This window comes from Odocoileus virginianus, chromosome 4, assembly GCF_023699985.2.
Source record: "Odocoileus virginianus isolate 20LAN1187 ecotype Illinois chromosome 4, Ovbor_1.2, whole genome shotgun sequence".
Classification (NCBI taxonomy): domain Eukaryota; kingdom Metazoa; phylum Chordata; class Mammalia; order Artiodactyla; family Cervidae; genus Odocoileus; species Odocoileus virginianus.
Genome location: NC_069677.1, coordinates 72,740,852 through 72,764,012, shown reverse-complemented (window position 1 = coordinate 72,764,012; position 23,161 = coordinate 72,740,852). Strand labels below are relative to the sequence as shown.

At 48.7% G+C, this 23,161-nt stretch overlaps 1 protein-coding gene across 1 annotated transcript in view; it reads right to left on the bottom strand.

The window, feature by feature from the left end:
- The window catches only part of KY (kyphoscoliosis peptidase), a 50,845-nt gene extending 28,797 nt beyond the window's left edge, over window positions 1-22,048 (bottom strand). Inside the window, exons 1-5 of the mRNA XM_020879404.2 lie at window positions 21,268-22,048; window positions 17,992-18,054; window positions 14,236-14,298; window positions 3,001-3,075; window positions 988-1,050 (exon numbers count right to left, since the gene is read on the bottom strand). Coding sequence (XP_020735063.1) covers window positions 988-1,050; window positions 3,001-3,075; window positions 14,236-14,298; window positions 17,992-18,054; window positions 21,268-21,403 — 400 coding nt within the window. The 5' untranslated portion in view covers window positions 21,404-22,048. The remainder of the gene's footprint in view (window positions 1-987; window positions 1,051-3,000; window positions 3,076-14,235; window positions 14,299-17,991; window positions 18,055-21,267) is intronic.
- Window positions 22,049-23,161: the final 1,113 nt, after the last annotated feature.

The window sequence follows — 23,161 nt, the reverse complement described above, 5'->3', positions numbered from 1 at the left end:
GCCTCATTAAATTTACTTTTTGAGCAGATTATGTAAGATTTGAATATGATTTTGCATAAATACATTTAAAATACCAGTGGCATTAACTAAATTATTCTAACTTTAAAGCAAAACAATAGGAAGAAGTAACAAACTGTACCATGCCATCTGGTCTGCTGAGGGGGAAACTGAGGCCCAGGGAAGGTGTTATTGCTGTTGTTCAGTTGCTCAGTTGTGTCCGACTCTTTGTGACCTGATGGACTGAAGCACACAGTGCTCCTCTGTCCCCCTCTATCTCCCAGAGCTTGCTGAAATTCATGTCCATTGAGTCAGGGATGCCATCCAACTATCTCATCCTTGTTCACCCCCTTCTTCTCCTGTCCTCAATCTTTCCCTGCATCAGAGTCTTTTCCAATACTGGGGCTTCAGCTTCAGCATCAGTCCTTCCAATAAATATTCAGGGTTGATTTCCTTTAGGAATGACTGGTTTGATCTCTTTGTTGTCCAAGGGACTCTCAAGAGCCTTCTCCAACACCACAACGTGAAAGCATCAGTTCTTTGGCGCTCATCCTTCTTTATGGTAAGGTGAGTGAGGAACAAAATTAGGATTCGAACCCAGGCTGTCCATCACCCCTTCAGGATTTCTTCCCCTGTCTCACTCTGCTGATTCACATGCCTCCTACCTTACAGACACTTGCTTTAAAACTTAATTCAATTCTGAATTCTGTTCTAATGTTTCCCATAATGGGCTGCCTTGTTATTGGTGGGGTTTATGCTTTCGCTTTGGGATCACATCTGGTGTGTTAGCTTTTCACTTCTCCACCTGTGTCCATAGCAGACATTGCCAATCAATCATGATACTCTTGTCCCCTGAGCCCCGAGATGGGCCCAGATACCCAGCTCTAAGGAGCTAGACTGTTCCAGGGAGCCATTTCCAACTGACTGCAGATTGGCTCATGAGGCTAACCTAATCTCAGAAAACAACCCCAAGAAAGCTTTGCAACTTACCATGGGTATCTTTCCCTCCAGGCTGCCGGGGTCTTGTGTTTCCATTTTTATCAACTTGTAAACCTACAATATCCCAAAGGTCAGGAGTAGAGACACGTGAGAAGAAATAGAAAGGCAAGCACAGATGACTCTCTGTGTGGTGGTCCTTCCTTCTGACTGCTCATCTTCACTATGCCTCTCACAGTATTCTTGCTCTCATCCCCACCCACCACCAAACCACTGCTAGGATTGCCCTGGGCTTTCTGGTGAGGCACGGAGGACTGAGAGCCAATGGGGGATGACAGGAAAGAGAAGTTCAATCTGTGAGCAGAGAAAGAATTTTCTAGGACATCGAGGCTTGGGATTACTCAGCACGCCAGCCTGGAGTCCCTGTTCCTGCCTCCACACTGGATGCTCGCGCTGTCTTGGACCACAGCTGGAGATCCCGAGGGTGTTAGTCAATTCACTGCCAGATGACCTCATGAGAAGAACTGACCATGAGCAGATATGAAAGGGGAAAGAGGGGAAATATTCCTCAGGAAGGTTCAAGGGCAATCAAATCTATAAATGCAGGACTATTAAGGCAGTGTGTGTGTGTTAGTTGCTTAGACATGTCCAACTCTTTGCAACCCCACAGACTGTAGCCCACCAGGCTCCTCTGTCCAGGGAATTCTCCAGGCAAGAATACTGGAGTGGGTAGTGATACATTCCCTCCTCCAGGGGATCTTCATGACCCAGGGATTGAACCCGGGTCCCCTGCATTACAGGCAGATTCTTTACCATGTGAGCCACCAGGGAAGCCCAGTAAGGCAGAATGGTCACTAATTGTCATTAGACTCCATAAACAACAGGAGAGAATTTCTTGCTGATTTGAAACCAGGTCAGGAAGATGTAGGTCCCTGATGGAACCAGGAGGAGCTGGGGATGGGGGTGCCAAGGGAAGTTATTCTTTGCCCTTGAAGGTCATTGTTGGCTGTAAATAAAAAAATAGAAGGTTGCAAATGTACATAGATCATTCTGAGAAACAGTGGGCCTTGACTTTCTTATGTTCATGTTTTGTTCCCATCTACATTCTTCAGTAGAGTGATAGGGGTTCAAAATAGTAGCCAGATTTTTAATGTACCTACTATTGCCTGGCTTGTGCTTTATTGACTATCTCAGGTAACCTCACAGCAATCCTTTGAGGGACTTGAATCATTTTCCTCCTTTTGTACATGAGGAAATTGAGTACAAAAGAGAGGTTAAGCTACTTTCCTGAGGTCCCACAGCTGAGATCTGAATCCAGCTAGCTGACTCCCAGGGTCTGCCCTCCCGAACTCCTGGCTGCTGATGGCCTATAGGACCAGACAGCCATAAGGGACCTGCCCTGCAGCTCCCCCTACCCCCCCAAAGTAGACGTGCAGTGCACCTCAGCCTTGGCTGTTCTGAAGCCTCTGTTCCTTGGCTGGAGTTTCCCCAGGCCCCTGTGAAGCCACAAGATGGACAGATACAGGGCAAGGACCATGAAGGGAGCAGTGGAGACATCGCAGGTCTGGGTCTGGGCCTGTGCACACAGCACGGAAGGCAGCCAGACATGGTGGTTAAGGGCATGGGTTTCATTTGGACCTGGGTTCTGACCTGCTTCCTAACCAGGAGACAGGCAGTTATCTCACATTTCTGAGCCTTTGCTGATCTAAAAAGTAGGCTAATACTGGTGTTTATCAAAGAGTTAAAAACTTATTGAGGGTACAGTGCTTAGTATGGCACATGCCACTTTGTAGGCAGTCAATACATGGCGTCTAAGAATAAGAAACTTCTTGTGATGAAATTCATGTTTAGCTAAGTGCCTTGTGTGACCCAAGAACAGGGGTCATTGAGTGTGGAGAAGAGAGTGTCCCAGGGTGAAGCTGCCATGTCTCTGCTGGTTCCCTGTGTGTAGGGCCAGGTCACTCCTCTCCTTCCCCCAGAAGGTGCCCAGGCTGGGCTCTGGCCCTTCCAGCTGCCCCAACTCTCTGTGCCAGCCCTCCAAACATGAGCAGCCCTGTACGTACGTACGTTTAGCTAAGGAGAACTTCTTGAACAGCTGGGGCATGGCATCCCGAGGGTGGACCTCCACAGTCAGCTGTGTTCCTGAAAAGGAATAGGAGGTGATATTCTCAGCCAGACGCTGCCAGAAAAGGGTGCAATGTCTCATGACAGATGTTTGAACAACAACACACAATTGGTTGTAGAACTTTCTTTTGAATATGCAGATTATTTTTGTTTACAAAACCCCAAAGCAAGAAATAAGCAGACAGTTTCCAGATCTGGGCAAGACGGAGTAAACAACTTCCACCATGTCTCTCCCACTCAATGCACTGGAAAGAATGAATGGACAGACTATTTGAGGACCCCAAAGCAAATGATAGAAGGCAAACTGGGGAAGAAGATTAGAATTTAAAGCATCATCAAATTGGCAGAGTTGACCATTCCCTTCCCCTAAGGCATTACCTAGACTGATTCAAAGGCAGCCCCAAACGCAGAAAGGCACAGTGGATGCAGAGAAAAAGTGCTCTAAGAGAAGCTCTTTCTTTTGGCTTGTGGAGTGAGAAAGGAGAACTCTGAGAGTCATAGTGGAGGAAATCCTCTCGTTTTTTTCCCTTTTTTCTTTCATCTCCTGACTCAGCCCCCAGGGAAATTCTGCTGGGATCAGTGCATCAGTGAGTCTGGTGGCCCAACAGACACCTAAGTCTTTGTAGGGGAGGTGGTTACCAGTGAAACTATGATTCTCAAGAGTGTAGGGGAAAATACTCATTGATTTCTTTCCCTCTCTGTTCTCCACTGGTTGTTTCCAGATGCAGACACAGAGATGCACCCAGAGAGTAGGAAAGCTAAAGCCTCAAGATTTAGGGCTGGAGGACTGGCAAGTGGGTTGTAAAGAGGAGGGGATCAAGACAGCAATTCCATAAAGTTATGGATGAACTCCTGTGGTCACCTCTACATGAATGGATCTCATTCACATTGTGCATGCACTCATCCTAAACATTATATCAGTCTCTGAGAACTAAACTACAGTATAAAACAATGCCTTGATTGGCTGCTGTATGGTGCATGTGCAGGGCAGATCTGGCAAAGGCTAAAATCCCATTACTCAGTATAGAGAGATCCTGGAAAATATCAACTTAAAAAGGAAAAGAAAATAAACAGATGCTAACCCTATGGTGACACAGACTCTGGAATTATTAGCCAGAGATTTTAAAATAGCCATGATAACCATGCTCTAAAAAATGAGGTAAATAGTCTTGAAATAAATGAAAAGATACAAAGTACTAGCAAAACTTAGAAGATAAAAAGAAGAAACAAATAAAAATTTTAGAACTGAAAAATACAATTGTTTAAAAAATATCTGCATATACTCAATAGCAAAATAGAGATGACCAAATAAAGAGTCAGTGAACTTGAAGAGAGATCAATAGAATTACTCAACAAGAACAACAGAGAGAAACAGTGAACAGAACCTGTGGGACGGTACCTGAAGATCTAATACTCATGTTACCAAGATCTCAGAAATAGAGAAGAAATAGTGTGATGCAGAAAAATATTTGAAGAAATAACGACAGAATAATCAACACAACCAAGAGCTGGTTCATTGAAAAAAATCAGTAAAACTGATAAACTTCTAACTAGAGTGGACAAAAAAAAGAGACAAGACACAAATCAGAAATCAAGACACCAATATAGGAATGAAATGAGGGTTATCACTATAGATCCCATGTATACTAAAAGAATAATAAGGAATAGTATAAATAACTCTATATAGATAATTTCTGCAACTTAAATGGACCATTTCCTTGAAAGCTATAAACCACCAAAACTCACTGAAGGAGTAATAACCTGAAATTTCCCACATGTATTTTTAAAACTAAGCTTGTAGTTCAAAAGTTACCAAAAACAAACAAACAAAAAGCAAACCAAAACCAGGTCCAGATGGTTTCACTGGCAAATTCTAACAAAACTGTCAGTTTTAAAATTCAATTTATCACAAGATACTTCAGGAAATAGAAGAGCACCAAATACTTCATATATATTTTATGAGGCCATCATTAATATGATACTAAAATCAGATAAACAGTATAAGAAAAGAATACTATAGATCAATATCCCTTGTAAACATAAACATAAAAATTCTCAACAAAATGTTAGAAAATTAAATCCAGCAGTATAGTAAAAGAATAATATACCACTTTGGGAATGCTGGGTTCACTCAATATTTGAAAAATCAGTGATTGTAATTCATCGTATTAGCAGGCTAAAGAAGACCCACATGATCATATCAATTGATACAGAAAAAGCATTTGACGAAATTTAACACCCACTCAACAGATCTCTCAAGAAACTACGAATAGAAGGGAGCTTCTTAATTTGGAAAAGGGCACCTACCAAAAACCTAGAGCTAACAACATATTCATTGGTGAAAAGTGGAAATCTTTCCCCCCCAGGATTTGGAACAAGGCATGGATGGCCACTCTCACTGTTCCTAATGAACACTGTACTGAAGTTCTGCCCGGTGAAATAATAGAAATAAAAGAGAAAGAAAGAAAAGTCATATAGATTACAAAGAAAGAAGTGAAACTCTCCTGTTCACAGATGACACGTCTGTCTACATGGAAAAATCCCAAGTAATCTATACAAGAATTTCCTAGAACTAAAAAAGTAAGTTTAAGAAAGGTCACAGGATACAAGGTCAGCACCTCAAGATCAATTATATTTATGTTGACAATAAATGATTAGAAATCGAATTTTAAAATGACTATTTCCCAAGGCTCCAAAAAATGAAATAGTTAAGTGTAAATCTTAAAAAAAAAAAAGCAGGAATTTTATGCTGAAAACTAAAAAATATGATCAAACAAATTAAAGCAGACTTAAACTCATTGGAAAAGACCTTGGTGCTGGGAAAGATTGAAGGCAGGAGGAGAAGGGGACGACAGAGGATGAGATAGTTAGATGGCATCACCGACCTGATGGACATGACTTTGAGCAAGCTCCGGGAGTTGGTGATGAATAGGGCAGCCAGGCGTGCTGCAGTCCACTTGGTTGCAAAGAGTCGGACCTTACTGAGGGACTGAACTGACTGACTAAATACACAGGGAAATATGTTATGTTCATGAGTTGGAAGACTCAGTATTGTCAAGTTGGCAAATCTCCCTAAGTTCATCTATAGATTTCATGCAATTTCAATTAAACTCCTTGGAGGAATTTTGTAGATTGTAAATATAGGCCAGATGATTCTAAAATTTAGATAGAAAGATATTGCAACTAGAAAAATCAAGTTAATTTTGAGAAAAAGATAGGAGGACACCAATGGATTTTAAAGTTCTATAAAGCTACAGTAATCACCCAGTGTGATATTGACAAAGTGATAGATATATAGCTCAATGGAACATAATAGAATTAAGAAATAGACCCACACAAATACGGCAAATTGATTTTTTACAAAAGTGCAAAGACAATCCAATTAGAAAATGGGTAAAATAATGGATATCTCACCAAATAAGAAATTAAGGATGTTCAACATGATTAACCATTAGGAAAATGCAAACTGAAAGCAGAATGAGATACCACATCTATTAGAAGAGCAATAATAAAAAATAATGATAATACTATATGCTGATGAGGTTGCAGAGAAACTAGATCCCTCACAGATGCTGGTGGTATTGTAAAATGATGCAGCCATTCTAGAAAATAGTTCGGAAGTTTCTTAGAAAACAAAACATGTACTTAACATATGACTCAACAAGTATACTTTTGTGCCTTTATCCCAGAGAAATGAAACTCTTTACATTCACACAAAAACATGTACACAAGTGCTTATAGAAGCTATATTCATAATTACCCCAAACTGGAAACATCTAAATGTCCTTCAGTGGGTGAGTGGATAAACACCTTTTGGTACAGCCATATCAAGCAGTACTTCTCAACAATACTCTTAAGAGTGATGGGAGGATGTGAATCTATACAAAGAGTCTGTACAAGGGAATTTTGGGGGTGACAGAACTTCTTTGTATTCTGATTGTGGTGGTGGTGACATGAATCTGAGCATGTGTTAAAACACAGAACTGCACACCAGAAAATCCAATACTATATGCTAATTTAAATTAATATAAAAATTTAAAAATACCAAACAAATGCAAAAGTAAAAGTAGAATTAAAACAGAACTTATGTGATACAGAACGATGTAAAATAGATGACAATGCAAAGCAGGATAATAATAAACATGTTTTTGTATCCTTCTTTCTTCACTTGTCTTTACATTACATGTTACTGAATATAATCACAAGTCATTTTAAATGGCTGCATAGTACTCTATTCTACAGACGGTTTATAATCATAAGAAGAAATTTCTTTTTGTTGGATATTAAAGATTTCCCAAATGTTCTGCTATTTAAACAATGATGTGATGAACATTCTGATGTTGTTTAGTTGCTAAGTTGTGTCTGATTCTTCTGTGACTCCATGGACTATAGCCCACCAGTCTCCTATGTCCACAGGATTATCTTGGCAAGGATACTGGAGTGGGTTGCCATTTCCTCCTCCAGGGAATCTTCCTGACCCAGGAATCGAACCTGCATCTCCTGTGCTGGCAGGCAGATTCTTTACCACTGAGCCACCAGGGAAACCTAAACATTCTGACACACCGCTTTACACACTCTTCAAATCGGTTTCTTCAAATAAATTCTTAAACATGTATTGAAGGGTATGGAGATTTTTAAGGCTTTTGTTAGATATTGGCAAAATCTCATGAATGATTTTATGATTCTCTCGACAGTGTAAGAGAGTGTCTACTTTGCTCACCCTTTCTGTGTTTAAAGGCAAAATTGGTTACAATACTTTGTATTTCCTTCCAAAAAGAGGTCTTTTATTCCGTCCCACATTTGGGCTGGCCTGGTGATGTGGTCTGGCCAGCTAGCATGAAATGATGCTGTGCAGGCTTAGAACCTATGCCAAGAGACTCTGCTGCTTCCACTTCCATTCTTGGGATTCCAGCCACAACAGCCATGCAACTGCTCCTAACCTAGCCTGCAAGAGACCACAGGGTGCAGAGCAGAGCCATCTCAGGTGAGGCCAACCCTCCCACTGACCACACACAGGGGTGAGGCTAGCCAAGGCCTGCAATCAGCCAGGTGTGGCTTAGCCAAGAACATCCAGACAACCCGTAAACTTGTGAGCTGTTAAAAGTTTTAAGGAACTGAATTTTGGGGTGGTTTGTAATGTAAACATTTGACATTTGATTGTCATTAATCCTTTAAGTTTTTTTTAATCAATTAATAGTGACATCTCACTGTATTTGTGTATTTTGTTAAAATTTCAGTATAGTATTTTTCACCTATTTGCCATTTTAAACTTACTTTGTAAATCACTTATTTTCCTACTGATGTGGTATTTTTTTCCTTATTGATTTCATAAGAGCTCCATTTACTAATCCTTTGCCCGCTAAATGTGTTTTCACAGAATAACAATACTGACTTTCTTGTCTAGCTCATAACCTTGCTCTGCATGTTAAGGATAGTAATTCTTAAACAAGTTTAAAAGATACAAAGTGGCCTCCAAGGGATTAGTTTGAAGGGGTTAACATTCATTTTTGACTATAGTTTCTAGCACATTCACTGGCATAGAAAATCAGCCTGTGACTTGACAATGAGGATGTTAAGTGTTTCAGAGTTCAAAGCATCATTCAGCTCTGGTCAGAGAATCTGCTACCATCGCCATGGACAGCAAATGACACCTGTGTGTCTTCCCACAATGCCTGGGGCATGGGTCTACTCACCACTGCCTTTCCACTTTCTCCACCTGAACACTCAGAGTTGGTTTTCAAAGTGGGTGCCAAGCTATACTTGCCCAGTAGATGTTTTGTAAGAAAAAGGATTTGAGAAAAATGTCCACTTCCTCCCCTTTCGTAGGTCGTATCACACAATGATCTGAGAAGCTCTGCAGAAGTCTACTTGACCCAGCATTATTTCATCAAACAAAAGTTGGAAAATGCTCGGCTGCAACAATCCCTAAAACTACAGAGAAGCTGCAAAGCTGACCTGACTATTGGTTTGAAAGTGAAAATCGCTGTCATGTTTAACTCTTTGTGACCCCATGGACTATATAGTCCATGGAATTTTCCAGGCCAGAATCCTGGAGTGAGTAGCCATTCCCTTCTCCAGGGGAATCTTCCAAACCCATGCATTGAACTCAGGTCTCCCGCATTGCAAGAGGATTCTTTACCAGCTGAGCAACCAGGGAAGCCCAAGAATACTGAGTGGGTATCCCTATCACTTCTAGGGTAAGCCTATCCCTCCTCCAGGGGATCTTCCTGACCCAAGAATATGAACTGGGGTCTCCTGCATTGTAGGTGGATTCTTTACCAGCTGAACTACCAGGGCTCAACAACAAACCTCTTTCCCAAACTTCTCCTAATGTCCAGGTACTTCCAACCACTCCTATCCAGCCATGTCACTCTGTCAGAGAATGAGGGAGCTGAAAATCAAAACTCTTTAAGCCCTTTCCGGGGTGGGTGCTGAGGTAGTCTCCCACTGGGCACTCGCCTGGCTGAAAGCTCACCAGCCAGTCACCCTTCAGGCATCAGTCACCCCTTCTCACCTCTCCCTTCCTGCACTGCCTCGCCTCTCCCTGGTCCCCGCTCCCGGGATCTGACATTTTCCTGAGGCCCCCTCCTGGCTCTGCCCCAAGTGGTGCTGTTAATCGTTGCTCCCTGGAAGAGAATAGCAAAGCTCCCGGCCTCCCTGATGGGTGTGATTCTCGCTCTCATTCATAGGTGTGCAAGGGCACTTCTGGGAGGCTTTTCTGCTCCAAACGGTCCTGGACCTGGGCACACTATCCCCAGTGATCAGGGTTGCAGTACCACCCTTTGCTTCCTAAAGGTGTGAAATGCTGAAAGTTTACCAACTACAACATTCCTTACCAAACAAAACTCTTAAAGAAAACATTAATTTGCCAGTGATAAAAAGTGGAACATCATTTGGACAAACTTTAAAGTGAGATCTAAACCCTAAGTACAGTCAGAAACCACGACACTAATCTTAGTTACAAGTACAAGGAGGCCTTCCCGGGATTTCGGATCACCTGCTCCAGACTTTCTCATGTTACCACTTCCCAGTTCTCCCAGCTATCACCCAGACAGCATTTTGTGAAGCTGAAACTTTGGCTGTCTTAGTAAAAGCGTATTAGTGGTTATTTTCTGCTACACCTGAGAAGTGGTTGCCAGACCCTGTTCCCACCCCCAGAGATGTGGTGACGCAGCAGGCAGGCCTAAGCATGTCCACGACCTGCTGCCCTGGGCCTGCCTTCTACCCGATCAGGAGAGTCCTCCCACCCAACAGCTTCTCTCCAGGTCTCTGTGGGTTTGAATCAGGCTTTGTCTGAAGACCTAATTTGCCCTGAACACCTAATACAGAGATGGCAAACAGATTTTGTGTTGTTCATTAACTCTGACTGATTGGAAGTGGCTGCCTGGAGCGCTTATCAATTAGCAAAGACTGTCAGGTGTGTGCATGTGTATATGAATGTGAGTGTGTGTATGCATACATACGTGGGTGTATTTGTGTGTGTGCTGGGGGGGGGCAGTGGTACGGCATTCATGTCAGATATTTGTCATCATTGACTTAAGATGCTCCTTAACTCTCTCCATAACCGGCTGTCACCTTTACAACCTGGATTCTGTGCCTTCGAATTTTTCCTGCAGTAGCTGAGTCAGAAAATCTCAGCTAAAGTATTTCTTAAAAAAACCCAACTCTTAAACAGCCCTGGGCTGGGTGTTCAAAGGTTTCTGCCCAGAGTGTGGTAGCCAGCATTAGTGCAGGAAGTGTAAGCTCTGACACCCTGGGAACAGCAAGCTGATTGATGACGGGGACAGTCCAGCTCTGCAGATGCCACACCAGGTACAGTCAGACACAGGGTGGAAGCCCTGAGCAGCAGCTCTAGTTGTGGGGTGACTGAGAGTGTGGGGTGACTGCCAGAGCTCAGGGCCAAGACCACGGGGCATTAGCCAGTAGGTGTGATCAAGACTGTCTTCTGCAGCCTGACTGACCCTGGCTTCCATGGGGCTCTTGAAAACCCAGGGCCATTCATGATTCTTTCTGCAAAATGGAGCTCAACAGGGATGTCCCAGGTCTGGAAACATAGCAGTTGGAGGCCTAGTGCAGGCCTGATCAAAGAAGGCACAGGCAGTCTGCCTGGGGATGAGGTTAGGTGACCCAGAAGGAGGCCTCAACAGAAATCTGATTTGTCAAGAATAACTTTCAGGGCCTGAGGTCACTGGAGCTCCTATAATCATTCCCCTCTCATTCAACGCACACGCCCATCACAGATGAATCTTGCAAAGACCTCTTCCGCGTGAAGATCCAAGATTCCCATGATCATTCTGTCACCTGTTGCATAAAGTTACCACCCCCTCTGCTGGGAGATCTTCCCCAGAGGCCGCGTGACCTGCTCCTTCATCACCTCCCTTACTCAAATGTCACCTCAGGGATGCCTTTCTCAACCACTCTATTTTAAATTGTTCCCTGTGGTAGCTGCATGATGGCCCTTAAAGATATCCATGTCCTAATTCGGGAACCTGTGAATGTTACCTTCTACGGCAAAGGGGACTCTGCAAATGAGGTTCAGTTAAGGATCTCGTGATAGAAAGGTGATCCTGATCATCTGGGTGGGTCCAATGCCATCATCAGGATTATTATAAAACATCGGGATAGAACTACTTTACAGAGAGAATGCAATGTGATGATGGAAGCAGAGACTGGAGTGATGCAGCTACAAGTCCACAAGTGCCAGCAGCCTCTAGAAGCCAGCAGAGTCAAGGAAAAGATTATCACCCAGAACCTCCAAAAGGAACCTGATGCTGACCAAGAGATTGATTTGCCCAGTGGGACTGGTATGGGATTTGTAGTCTCAGAACTGTTGAAGAGAATATTGTTGTAGTTGCTAAATCATGTCCGACTCTTTGTGACCCCATGGACTGTAGCCTGCCAGGCTCCTCTGTCCGTGGGATTTCCCAGGCAAGAATACTGGAATGGATTGCCATTTCCTTCTCCAGGGCATCTTCCAGAACCAGGAATTGAACCCAGGTCTCCTGCATTACATGTGGATTCTTGACCACTGAGTCACCCGAGAAGCCCATTGAAGAGAATAAATACATTTGTGTTAAACCACCGAGTTTGAGAATATGTGTCACAGCAGCCACCAGAAATGAATACTCAGCTGTTTGACTTCCCCCTACCTGCCCCTTCCTGCTTTATTTTCTCCCCCAGTCTTATCTAACACCTTGCATTTTTCTAGTCAGGTTCATCGGTTTCCTTCACCAGGTGTCAGCTTCACAGGGACAGAACACTGTTGTGTTCTCTGATGGATCCCCAGTGCCATCATCCAGAGCTGCTTTTTGTGAAATGAATGGATCAGCACGAGTGGGCACTCTGCCTCAGCCCCAGAGCAGCACAGCCTCTCCCTTGCTGTGGTCCAGGCTTCCATAAGACCTGGAGAGCCCATTCCATCCTGACCTTCAGTGGACCTTGTCCAAGGCCACCTCTGGAAGCCTCAGATCCCAGGAGGAGGCATGTGAGTGGCCCACAAGAGCCAGGGTATGGTGTACAGGCAAGGTTCTGGTGACTGGAAGGCCCCATTTCACTAGTCCTATCCTACAGGTCTGGCAGGAGCGCCCTGCTTGGGGACCACAGCACCCTCAGCCTCAGCTTCCTCCTCTGTAGACAGGGATAATATCATGACCCCACCAGGGGGTATGGCCAGAACTAAGTAAGATAAATACTTGTTAATTCACACTCAGCGCTGCCGTCCATCGGGTGGCAAAGAGTCGGACACGACTGAGCAACTGAACTGAACTGAATCCACACTCACTTCAGTGAGGTGTCATTCACTCTTATGTCATTCATTCTTATATGGGGTGAGCTGCTTGCTGCTAGTCCATTTCAGAGAAGAGGGGGGCCCAGGCTTGTCTGTAGTGCTCAGAGGGGTAACAGGTTGAGGTGGGCCCACTGAGTGACCTTGGGTTTGTCCTGGAGCCATCGTCCCAGGAATCCTGCCCTAAATGGATACTGACCTAGATTGCAAGAAGAGCTAGCCACTTCCTGCTGGGAACTCGAGCTGACAGGCCTTTCTTCACTGTCTGCCAGCATCTTTCCTTGGGGATGGTGAGTTGGCTGGTGTTACAGAGCAATTCCCTGAGAACCTCTGAGTCCTCCAGGGCTTCCTCCTCACTGCCTTCTGGACATAACCTTGGAAGTTAGGACATGAGTGCTGAGGGCACCAGTGGTGACATCTTAGGTCCAAGTCTATGAAAGCTCTCAGGCACCAGGCCCTGAGTCTTCAACCCAGAGCAGAAAGCCACGGCCTCGGGGAGGGGAGGGGAGTGAATGGGGGAGTGGACGTTGGGTGGGGCTGTAACCTGGCCTCTCCTCCAGCTGTAGCTGTGAGCCACCCTGTCTCCACCCTGAGGTGCTCTCAGATCTAGTCGCCTGCAGAGTCAGCAGTGGATGCCCTTGCCTGCCCTCCCCTCTGGGAGGATCCGTCCAGCAAAGTGAGGATCCCTAAGGAAGGGCCCTCTCAATCCCCTCTGCTGAGATAAACTTGTCCCAGGGTGGAGGGCCCTGTTGGGGAAGGCTCCGTCTCAGGGGCAGAGGCCAGGGAACCGCTGTGACTCGGAAGGAGGGAGGGCCTGACCACGGCGGGCTGGCGGGGGAAGCCGGTTCTCAGGGAGGCTGTAGGTGCAGTGCTGTGAGAGCGACAGCTGAGGTCTTGATGGTGGTTGGGGCGGTGGCAGGCGGGGATGGTGCTAGGGCACAGACTACTTCAGCTCTGACTCTTGCTGGCCATATGATCTTGGACAAAAACCCACCTTTCTAAGCCTTGGTTTACTCATCTGTAAAATGAGGACAATAAGAGTACTGATCAAATACGACTGTTGTGAGGCATAACTCACATGAGAATGACCATGTGGTCTGGCAGGGTGCCTGACATGAGGTTAGCACTCAGCAAAAGTGATGACAACCAGGGTGATGATGATGACAGCAGCGGATTCTGTGGCCCAAGGACTTTATTGCTCTATCCCAGGACACAGGCAGCTTCTCACTGTTTCCCATGGAATGTGGGGGAGGGAAGGGTGCTCCAGCATCTCTGGGGCAGAGAGGGCCCTGCTCTCCGCAGTCTGTGCTCTGACCCCACTCTCTCTGGCCAGGACAGTAGACCTGGGCACACAGGAGTTGGGGGGGAGGTGACAGGTAGTGGCAGAACCTTACCTTGGTTGTCGTAGGAAGTGATGACCTGGGTCTGCTGGGCATGTTGCTTCTCCACCAGGTTCCCTGTTGAAGCAAGACAAGCAGGGCCTACAGTGACCACGAGGCCCAGAATAGGATGGAATTTTCCCTGGGCAGAGCAGAGAGTTGCCAAGCTGGGTATCAACGCATATGAATCAGTAGAATCTTACATCTGAACACACAGGCAAGTGCCTAGGAGCCCATGTACACACAGCCTCTCACTCTCAATGGGGGCCAGCAGAGGTTAGCTTCTTTTCCAAAAGCAGGGCACGCCTCCCACAGGCTAAGTGACCACTACTTCTGACTTTGGTGCAGCTAAGCCAGTTTCCATAGCACATGGTGAGGCCTCCCTGATCGCCACATCTTTCTTCAGAGCAGCCTGGAAGGCTCTTATTTCGATCATGGGCCCGTGGCTTTGACTCGTTAACTTTTTGCCAAAGACCCCATGGCCAGGTGAGACCCCGGGCTTGGACCCAAGTCTCCTGACTCTGAACTCAGCCTCCTACCTCTCTCTGAGAGGAATGGAGGGTACCCTGATCCTACTCTAGCCTCAGAGTTGGGGTGCTTGCAGCGTGGTTCAGGTTCACCAACATTTGCAGGGCTCCTGCCATGCATTGGCTATATTCATGTTCCTGGGACACAGAGCCATGCTCAGAGCCTAGTGGAGTCAGGTTGCTATGGATACATGCCCAGCTCCTGCCATAGACCATGGCAGGGTGCCCCCTGCCCCTCCTGTGGGAAGCACCACCTCCCCTACATCTCTGCTGTACATGTATGGCTGCTGTGATGGTCTGATCTTGCCCTTGAACCTCTGCTTCAGAGGGGTGTGGATGAGGCTAGGGAAGGGCCACTACCACCCCGGCCTGCCATCTTCTCCCCTGGCCTCCTGCTGAGCTGCAAAAAGGCTGTTGGGCCTGTCCCTGGAAGTGACCACTGGCACAGGTGCAAGCATGCCTCTGGAGCACTGGCCTGATTTGGCTCTGTTCGTATGTCATCGCTTGTATCCTAACCAGAGCTGCCACTCAGCATTTCCACGCCTTGGGCCAGGCAGAAGCCGGTCACGCTGGGTGGGTGGCTCATTGAGCTGGACTGGATTGCTCTCCTCCTGGGGGGAGGGTCTTGCCTGGGGCAGCCCACCCACTCTAGGCTTCTCTGTAGCAGGCCCAACCAGGTCAGTTAGCCCCATGAAGGCTGAGGTTGGTCAGTTGGGCAAGGGTCAGGACCACTGTGTGTGCCAACTCAGGGTGAAGCAGTATGTGCTAGGCTGGAGCTCCAGGCCAGACCCAGGCGAGGACAAAGAGGCCACCTCCTGTGGGCACAGCTGGCTGTAATCTCTGCTCGGCTGCCGGGTGGAGGAAACAGGATCTGGGAAGGGAATCCTCAAGGAGGATGATTGGCTGGCATAGACGCTGTAAGGGTATTTATAGTCACGGCTGCACAACTGGTTTCCCTGTGGCTGTGGGGCATTAGTCCCTGTGCTGCTAGGCAGACTTCGGCCAGGACCAAGGAAAGCAGCCAATCACAGCAGGGGAAGCCCGTTGCTGGGCAAGCTGATGGCTCAGCCCAAACACCTGCTGCTCGGAAAAGTTTGGAGCACTTGGGCTCCCCCCACCCTGCCAGCACCCCAGCCAGAGGAGTGCATGGGTAGCAAGAGGGGGGACCAACAGCATGTTCATCCACATTTGTGCACCCTCCACCAAGTACAAGCCAGCAGCTGCTTCCTTCTCAGGTGAAAGCCGTCCAGTTTCCAGGGCTGGGCACCATGCTGGTCACCAGGGTTGGGTGACCTGGGTACCAACAAGGCAAGTATGTACCCAGAATCTCACCATGAGAAAACACAGAAAGAAGCTGTAGTTTTAACTTCTGCAGGCATGCAAGCATGTCACTTGAAAAAATAAACAGAATTTTACTTAAAGTTAATTTTAAATTACATATGTTGGTGGAGTGGTGGAATCCTCTTTCCCAAGCTCAAGGCTTCTCTGTGGTCTCTCTCCAGCACCGCATTTACCTAAAACTTAATTCTTGGGTGATTTTGCAAGAACTACTTTAAGCATTCTTTTTCTTGGCTAGCACCTAGTACTCACTTCATGTCTTTAAGAAGAGTCTTATAATAGTTACTGTGTCTCTTTGTGTTTTGTTATGTTTTTCCACTAATCTTCCCCCAAACCAGGAAACCTGAAGATGGTAAAAAGGGGATGAATTCAGTATACTTCAATCCTCTCCTAAAGTAATAACATGCCTGAGAAGCCATAAGATGAATTTCCAACAACTCAGGTGAAGTAGGAGCTGTAACAAATAGAGACATGGTGTCTTTTTCCTCCTACATGATCCACTTGCCTTCCAGGCACCCTCACACTGGTGGGGCATGCCTGCCTGCATGGGCTGCTATGTGCTTCTGAGGCTGTCAGATCTCTTGGAGGCTTGATTCTTTTTGTAATTCTCATGAGCTCACAGCACAGTTTTGCTAACTTAGCTGTCCGTTTAGGTAGAGCTAGAGCTGATGTGTCTCCCATTTGATGGTCCCACAGCAAGGTTAAGGAAGACATCCCACGCATGCATGCCCATCAGCCAGGACGCCAAAGGTGGTCCCTCAGTGGGGGAGGGTGTCTTGAGGACGAGTTATCTCCATGCATAGAGCAGGGGATACAGGCAAGCTCTTCACCTCCAGGGTGCTGAGACCTGGCTGGGGTGAATGGCATTATGATGCCATCATTCTAACATGGCCCCAGGAGGGCAGGCATTTCTGACTATTCCATTCGCCGTTTCATCTCCAACAACTGGAACACTTCCCAGAACAAAGCAATCACTGTACACCTTTACTGAGGGAATGAATGAATGAATTTACTTTAGAAGTTCGTCTTCTCCTTCTGTTACTGTCAGAAGGATGGCAGAACATAGGTGCTCAGTCTTGTTCATTTGGGGTCTTGTTTTTCCATTTGTGGAGGGTCATGGGGGATGGGTCCTTCCCGCTGGCATTTGATGAGTCAGTCATCTGATCGTGGGGCTCAGACAGCCAGGGTCTGACTAAGTCCCTTACTGGGGCTCTGGGAGTGGAGGTCTTATTCTTGCTAGAATTCTCACACGCACACAGTGCAGTTCCAGAGTATTTGTCCATGGAGGCTGGGCTTATGAATCCAGGAGGGCCAGAATAAGGCCCAGTATAATGGTCCATGCATGGCACTGCCAGAGAAATCCTGGGCTTGCAGGGTGACTGACGCCTGGCACCATAAAGAGGTGGCTTTGGAAGCTGGGATTTCTCTCAGATCTTATTGTATTCTGGGTTCCAGGCCAGGAGCCACAGAACCCTGGACTGGCATCTTCCCAGGCCTTGAGTAACACCACCCAAGGCAGGCCACTGTCTTCCCTATTTAGAAAGATTTTTAAAAGATGGATACCCTGCATAACCTGGGAAGCCCCTCCCCTGGGGACACACCCAAATCCACTATCCCAAATGATGCCAAGGTTTTCTTTATAGCTCAGCCAGTGAACAAGTGGGTGCTCAAGTGGATAGCATTGCCGCCCCCAACAGCCTCCAGGAAACTGGGGGACCTGATGCCAAGGGAAATCTTCCAGGGTCACAGTAGCCCCAGAGGCCTGGCTGAGTCACAAGCAGCCACTGTCTGAGTGGTTAGATGTCTAGGCCAGTCATCAAACAAGTGAAACGCAACATTCATAGACATTTTTCAATGTGTTAAATTCAAGAGATTGGAAAGAAAATAAAATGAAGATAGAATTTACCATGTAGGTCATTTCCTTCTAGTTTCTGCCATCTCCGGATTCCGTTCCCGACGCCTTGAAATCCTGTGAAGTGACAAAGACCGGCATGAGGCCCTCTGTGGAAGGAGACTCAGATCAAGGGTACAGGTTGTGAATGGATCTGAGCTAAAGGCGGAATGTGGCTCTCTAGGGAACTGAGAGAGGCTGCCCACAAATGAGAAGAGCTCAAAGGAATGAATGCAACCCTCCACATTTAAAACATTAAAAAAAATATTACCGCGGTAGTTTTCAGGGGTGGTGGTTGGTTATCAGGATCATTCAGGGAGAATTTTCACAATGGAGATGCCTCTTTGTCATTCCCATGTTTCCACTGCATAAGTATGGAAGCATTATTGTGAAGACATCTGCTAGATTCTTCATCTGCTAGAAGACATTCATTTTGCCTGCCTATTTCCGTGTGTGGTGAACCTTCTTTCACTTTGAGAGTCCTAAGGTAGGGTGGGGAGTGGGCAAAGATGGAAGGTGATAGATCTCTATGGCAACTGAGAGGGACAGTTGCCTGCTCTCCCAGCCTCCCTTGCAGCTAGAGCAGGGACCCTGAGTGGCCGAGGCATCCGCTGAGATGCACCTGTGTCTCACTCCATCTCGGGACCTGGAGAGGCAACAGGGAAGGGAATAGAAGTGGTTCTCTCTCTCTCTTTCTGGCGGCGGCTGGAAGTGGTGGCCGCAAGGTCGAGTTCCTGGCACAGAATTGGCATATGTTCTGGCAGTGCAAGCAGCTGCAATAAAATCAAGTTGCTGGCGTGGAAGGAGCATCGAGGGCTCCTTGGTGGCAGCGGAGGCCTCCTCACCAGGACAGTCCTGCTCTGCAGCCTATGGCCATGTTCCTGGAAGCTCAGCCTCCAATCTGAATCTCTAGCCCTTTCCACCACTCTGAGCGCCCCCCAATCCTTTCTTGACACCCTTCTCTTCTGCAGAGCCCTCCATAATCAGCATCGGGGACCTACCACTCGGGACCCTCACTGACACCCAGGAAATGGAAAGCACGTGTCCCATTGACTTTGGGGGGAAATCCTGAGGTACTGAAGCTTTTTCAGACCTGGTGCAGGCAGCTTTAGGCTACCTCCTCTATGGCAAATACGGAACAGGAGTTGAGGGCTTCCAGGAGTCTTTCAGAGAAGCGTGGCTCTAAGGAAATGGCTGGGGAAATGCTAGGGCCCTGCAGAAAAGGGAAAGGCATCTCTGCCATCTTGCAGTCCAATACCCGGCGCACACACTCCCTGCCTCCTTGTCCCTCTTAATCTTTTCTGCCACAAGGACACAGCAGAAAGCTGCCTGCTCACACCCTCAGTCGGTCCTCTGCCCGTGAAAGTAACCAAGCTTCACTCTCCTGAGACAGAGCTCAGACCCTCTTTTGTAGAGCCGGGAGGATTCCCTGCCTGGCAGGCCCTGGAGCGGGAACAGACCAGAGGACATGATACACCTGGAAGTGGGGGAGGGGTGTGTTTTGGATTTTTGTGCACCAGCAGGGGGCCTTGGAACAAGCTGGTCTTATTCAGCATTTCTCCTCCTTGGCTTGTCCCGAGGAGCGGGCCCATGTGCTGGCTTAGCTAGGGGCCTCCTGGTCATCACTGCTGTCCAGCGGGCATTGGAGACTGTGTGCTCTCCCTCTGCTCCAGCTCACAACTGTCTGATGGTCAATAAGTGACACGGTCTCTCTGCTGCTATAATGTCTGAGAGAAACTTCCATCAGGAAAACATTTGGAGCAACATATCAGCAGAGAGAGCACAGGAAACAGGGGTCTTCTTTCTCTGAGTCATGATCACGAGTGTGAAGTGCATTGGTCTGGCGTCACGTAGGGTTTGTGCCCGGTGTTGGACGCTTCACTGAGCAGTTCACATCCCTGGCGTCTCAGGGCCTTCTCTGGGTTCTCCACCCTCTTTCTAGTGTCAGAACCTTTTGGAGAAATGTGATCAGAGCAGGAGAGGGTGGTGGGGACTCATGGGCTGACCTGGAGCTGTGCCTTGTAGGGGGCCTCTGGCCCTCTGGACCACAGTCCGTGCAGTAGTGGGCAGCCACATTTCTGTCAAGGAAGGCCCAGCGGTCTCTATCAATTTCCTCAATACAAATACCCTAGGCAGGCCATGTACCCGTCTCCCAGGGGCAGCTCTGAGAACACCAGAACCAAAGAACCCAAACAACTGCTAGGCCTCAAATCTCTCTGGAGACTGGGTGACTGTCAACATTCTCAGCTCTCCACCATCTCTTTTCTCTCCCCTGCCTGCCTCCCCTGCACATCACCAGGAGCCAAGGGGCAGCTGCAGCCTGCATGGCCTGGGGTGGGGGTGGGGGTGCTGAGCCATCCATGGCCCAGCTGCTACCGCAGGATGGGTGGACTTCGAGGAGCCCTGGAGCTGGAAGGGAGACGGGAGACAGAAGTTTAACCTCGAGGGCGGTGAGACTTCACCCCCAGAGCCAGGGCACAGTCCGTCTAGTGTACCGCACACCAGACTCCTCAGAGCTCCTGAGGGCTTCCTCAGAGACAGGGACTGGGGGTTCCCAGATGTCTGAGGGGCCGATTTAACCTCTATTAATATCCTTCTCTACTCTCCTCAAATTGTGTCCTGTTCTCTGGAGAATGCAGGGACCAGGGTCCTGCTTTCCACAATCACTCTGGGAACAGTCGTTTTATTTTACCAGTATCTGCTTCCCCAGAAAGTCTGCAGGACAATTAGAATAATAGGTAAGCCAAAGTGGGGAGAGCAGCCTGACCCCACCCCAGCTTGTGTGCCTGTTACACCTTGCACGTCTTCTACTGTTGGAATCTGGGGAAGGGCTCAAGAAGTGAGGCCATGATTTGTGCACGGACACCAAGGGAGGGCCCCATCTCCAAGTCTGACCAGGACACGAATTCCCTGGGGTCCCCTGTGCCCTGCAATGTGGCCCGTGGGGAGCAGGCCTCGGGCACGCAGGATTCAGGCCTGAGGCTCTGGTCCTTTTCCTCCAGGGCATCTTCCAACCCGATCTGCACCCTTCAGAGAGTGACCAAGAGGAAACTGGCTCCCGGGGTGACGGAAGCACTGCAGGCATGCACGGGGAGTCAACCCGGGGCAATCACGGGGCTACGCGTTGCCACAGGACGCCAGAGCCGCAGCGCTGAGGCGCAGCCAGCTTTGGGGAGCAGTTCGGCCTCGCTGACCTCGTTCCGGGGGCGCCTGGGGCGCCCCCCGGCGGGCAGGCCCTGGGGCGAGGAGGTCGAGGGGCCGGGGGCCGGGACCGGCCCGAGCGCGCGTTACCTCCTCTGCGCTGCGGCGGCGCGCCCGGGTCCGCCGGCCGGTCCGAGTGCGCGCCCTGAGCCGCGCGCCGCTTCTCCGAGTGCACGATCAGCAGCATGTCGATGGACACGGCGTTGCTGTCCTTCTTCAGCTCCATGGTGCCCCCCGCTCCGGCCGGTGCGCGGCGGCCGCTCGCGAGCCTGCCTGCGCTGCAAATGGCCCGTGCGCGCCGCTGCCCGGCGCGGGAGACCGCGAGGGCGCGGGAGAGGGCGCTCCCCGCCGCCCGGCCGCGGCGCTGCGTTTCGCTGACTCTGCCAAACTCGCCATTAGGGCCCGCCCGGGAGGGCGCTACCCATATGAAGCGGCTCTAAGTCACCTTTGAAAGGAAATCCCCGGCCGTCCGCGCTCCAGAGCCTCCCTCCCCGCGCCCCTTGCCTCCCGGCCCTGCCTGCCGGCCAGCCACTGCCCCATCCCGCGATCCCCGGGGCCTCCCCAAGACAATCCGCAGAAGACCTCAGAAAGCCGCGGCAAATACATAAACCGCACGGTGCTGTCAACGGGAAGAGTCTGTGCTGGAAAAGAGAAACGGCAAGGGGGCTTCAGAATCCATTGCAAGATGTGGCGAAATTGGCCGAGTTTTGCCCTTGGCGCCACTCCTTCCCCGAATGGGCTTGGAGGTTGACAGCTTCCTCCGTTAGAGGGAGATGTGTGGGATGTTGAGGTCAGGACCCCTGCCCCATTATGGCCCCACAAGAACTTGGAACTTGCCCACTGGACATCAGCCTAACCGTCCTCTCCGGCCTGAAGTGAAAGTCTTAACATCTCTGTACCTTCTAGAAGCCTGGCTCTAGCCCTGTTGGCAGAGGGGAGGAGGGGAGGAGCGGAGGAGAAGGCTGGGTGCAGGGAGCAGCCTGCTTGGGCCGCTGTCAGGGAGCTGGACCTGAAGGCTCGACTATTTTTAGCAAGGCCGGGCCTGCCCAGCCAGTAGCAGTGCTGGCCTTTGGCTCTGGAACTCAGGAGTGTTTACAGCGCATCTGCTTGGTAGCCTTTGGCACCGTGGGCCTACCCAGCTGGGGCCAGACCCTAACTTGACTTTCCACCATTAAGAAATACCATGCAGCTGGAGGCCTTTGCTCTGGGACCCTCTTTGCTATGGCCCCTGGAAGCTCCCCCACCTCTTGGAGGCAGACCCTATGGCACAGGCCTGGGTTCTACACTTGCTGCCCCTCTTCCCTTGGAAAAACCACTTCCCCTGCATTTAGTCATCTGTGCCATGGGCATGATTCAGACCCTCACCAGGCTGCGGGTGAAGTGCCTGATGCACCAGGCTGCGGGTGAAGTGCCTGATGCATCATAAGTGGGCTTCAAGTGGTAGCTGTCATTCTTCCCTCATTCTAAGGATGAGGAAAGGGACAAGTGAAGTGGCAAGTCAGTAATGGAGCTGGGGTCACACAGCTGAACCTCAGACTCAGAAACTCCCCTGTTGACTGTGGCTCACAATGCTGTCACCTCGTTGCATCACTGCTGCCCCCTTGCCCACTGGGCAGCCAATGAAAGGAGCAGTCACTGGCTTCCAGCAGTACTGATTGGAGGCTCGAGAGGGCTCAGCAGGGAACCAGTAAAGGTGGTGATTCCTAAGGCAGTTTCCTTATGCAGGGAGCCCTGTCCTTCCCTGTCCTGTCTGTATGTGTGCATGTTCACACACACACACACAAACACGGCTGGGAGGCTGGCTGAGCAAGATGACCAGGGAAGTAAGAACTATGGTTTATTCAGTGTCACCCCATCCTTGGGGCTAAGTCCTTTGAGGGTGCAGATCCCAGCAGAAGCTCCTGGACAGCACCTGAATGGGGCTGCTGGGGAGGGCAGGGAGCTGAAGCCCCTTCACCAGACATTGCATTCTCATTCCCACACT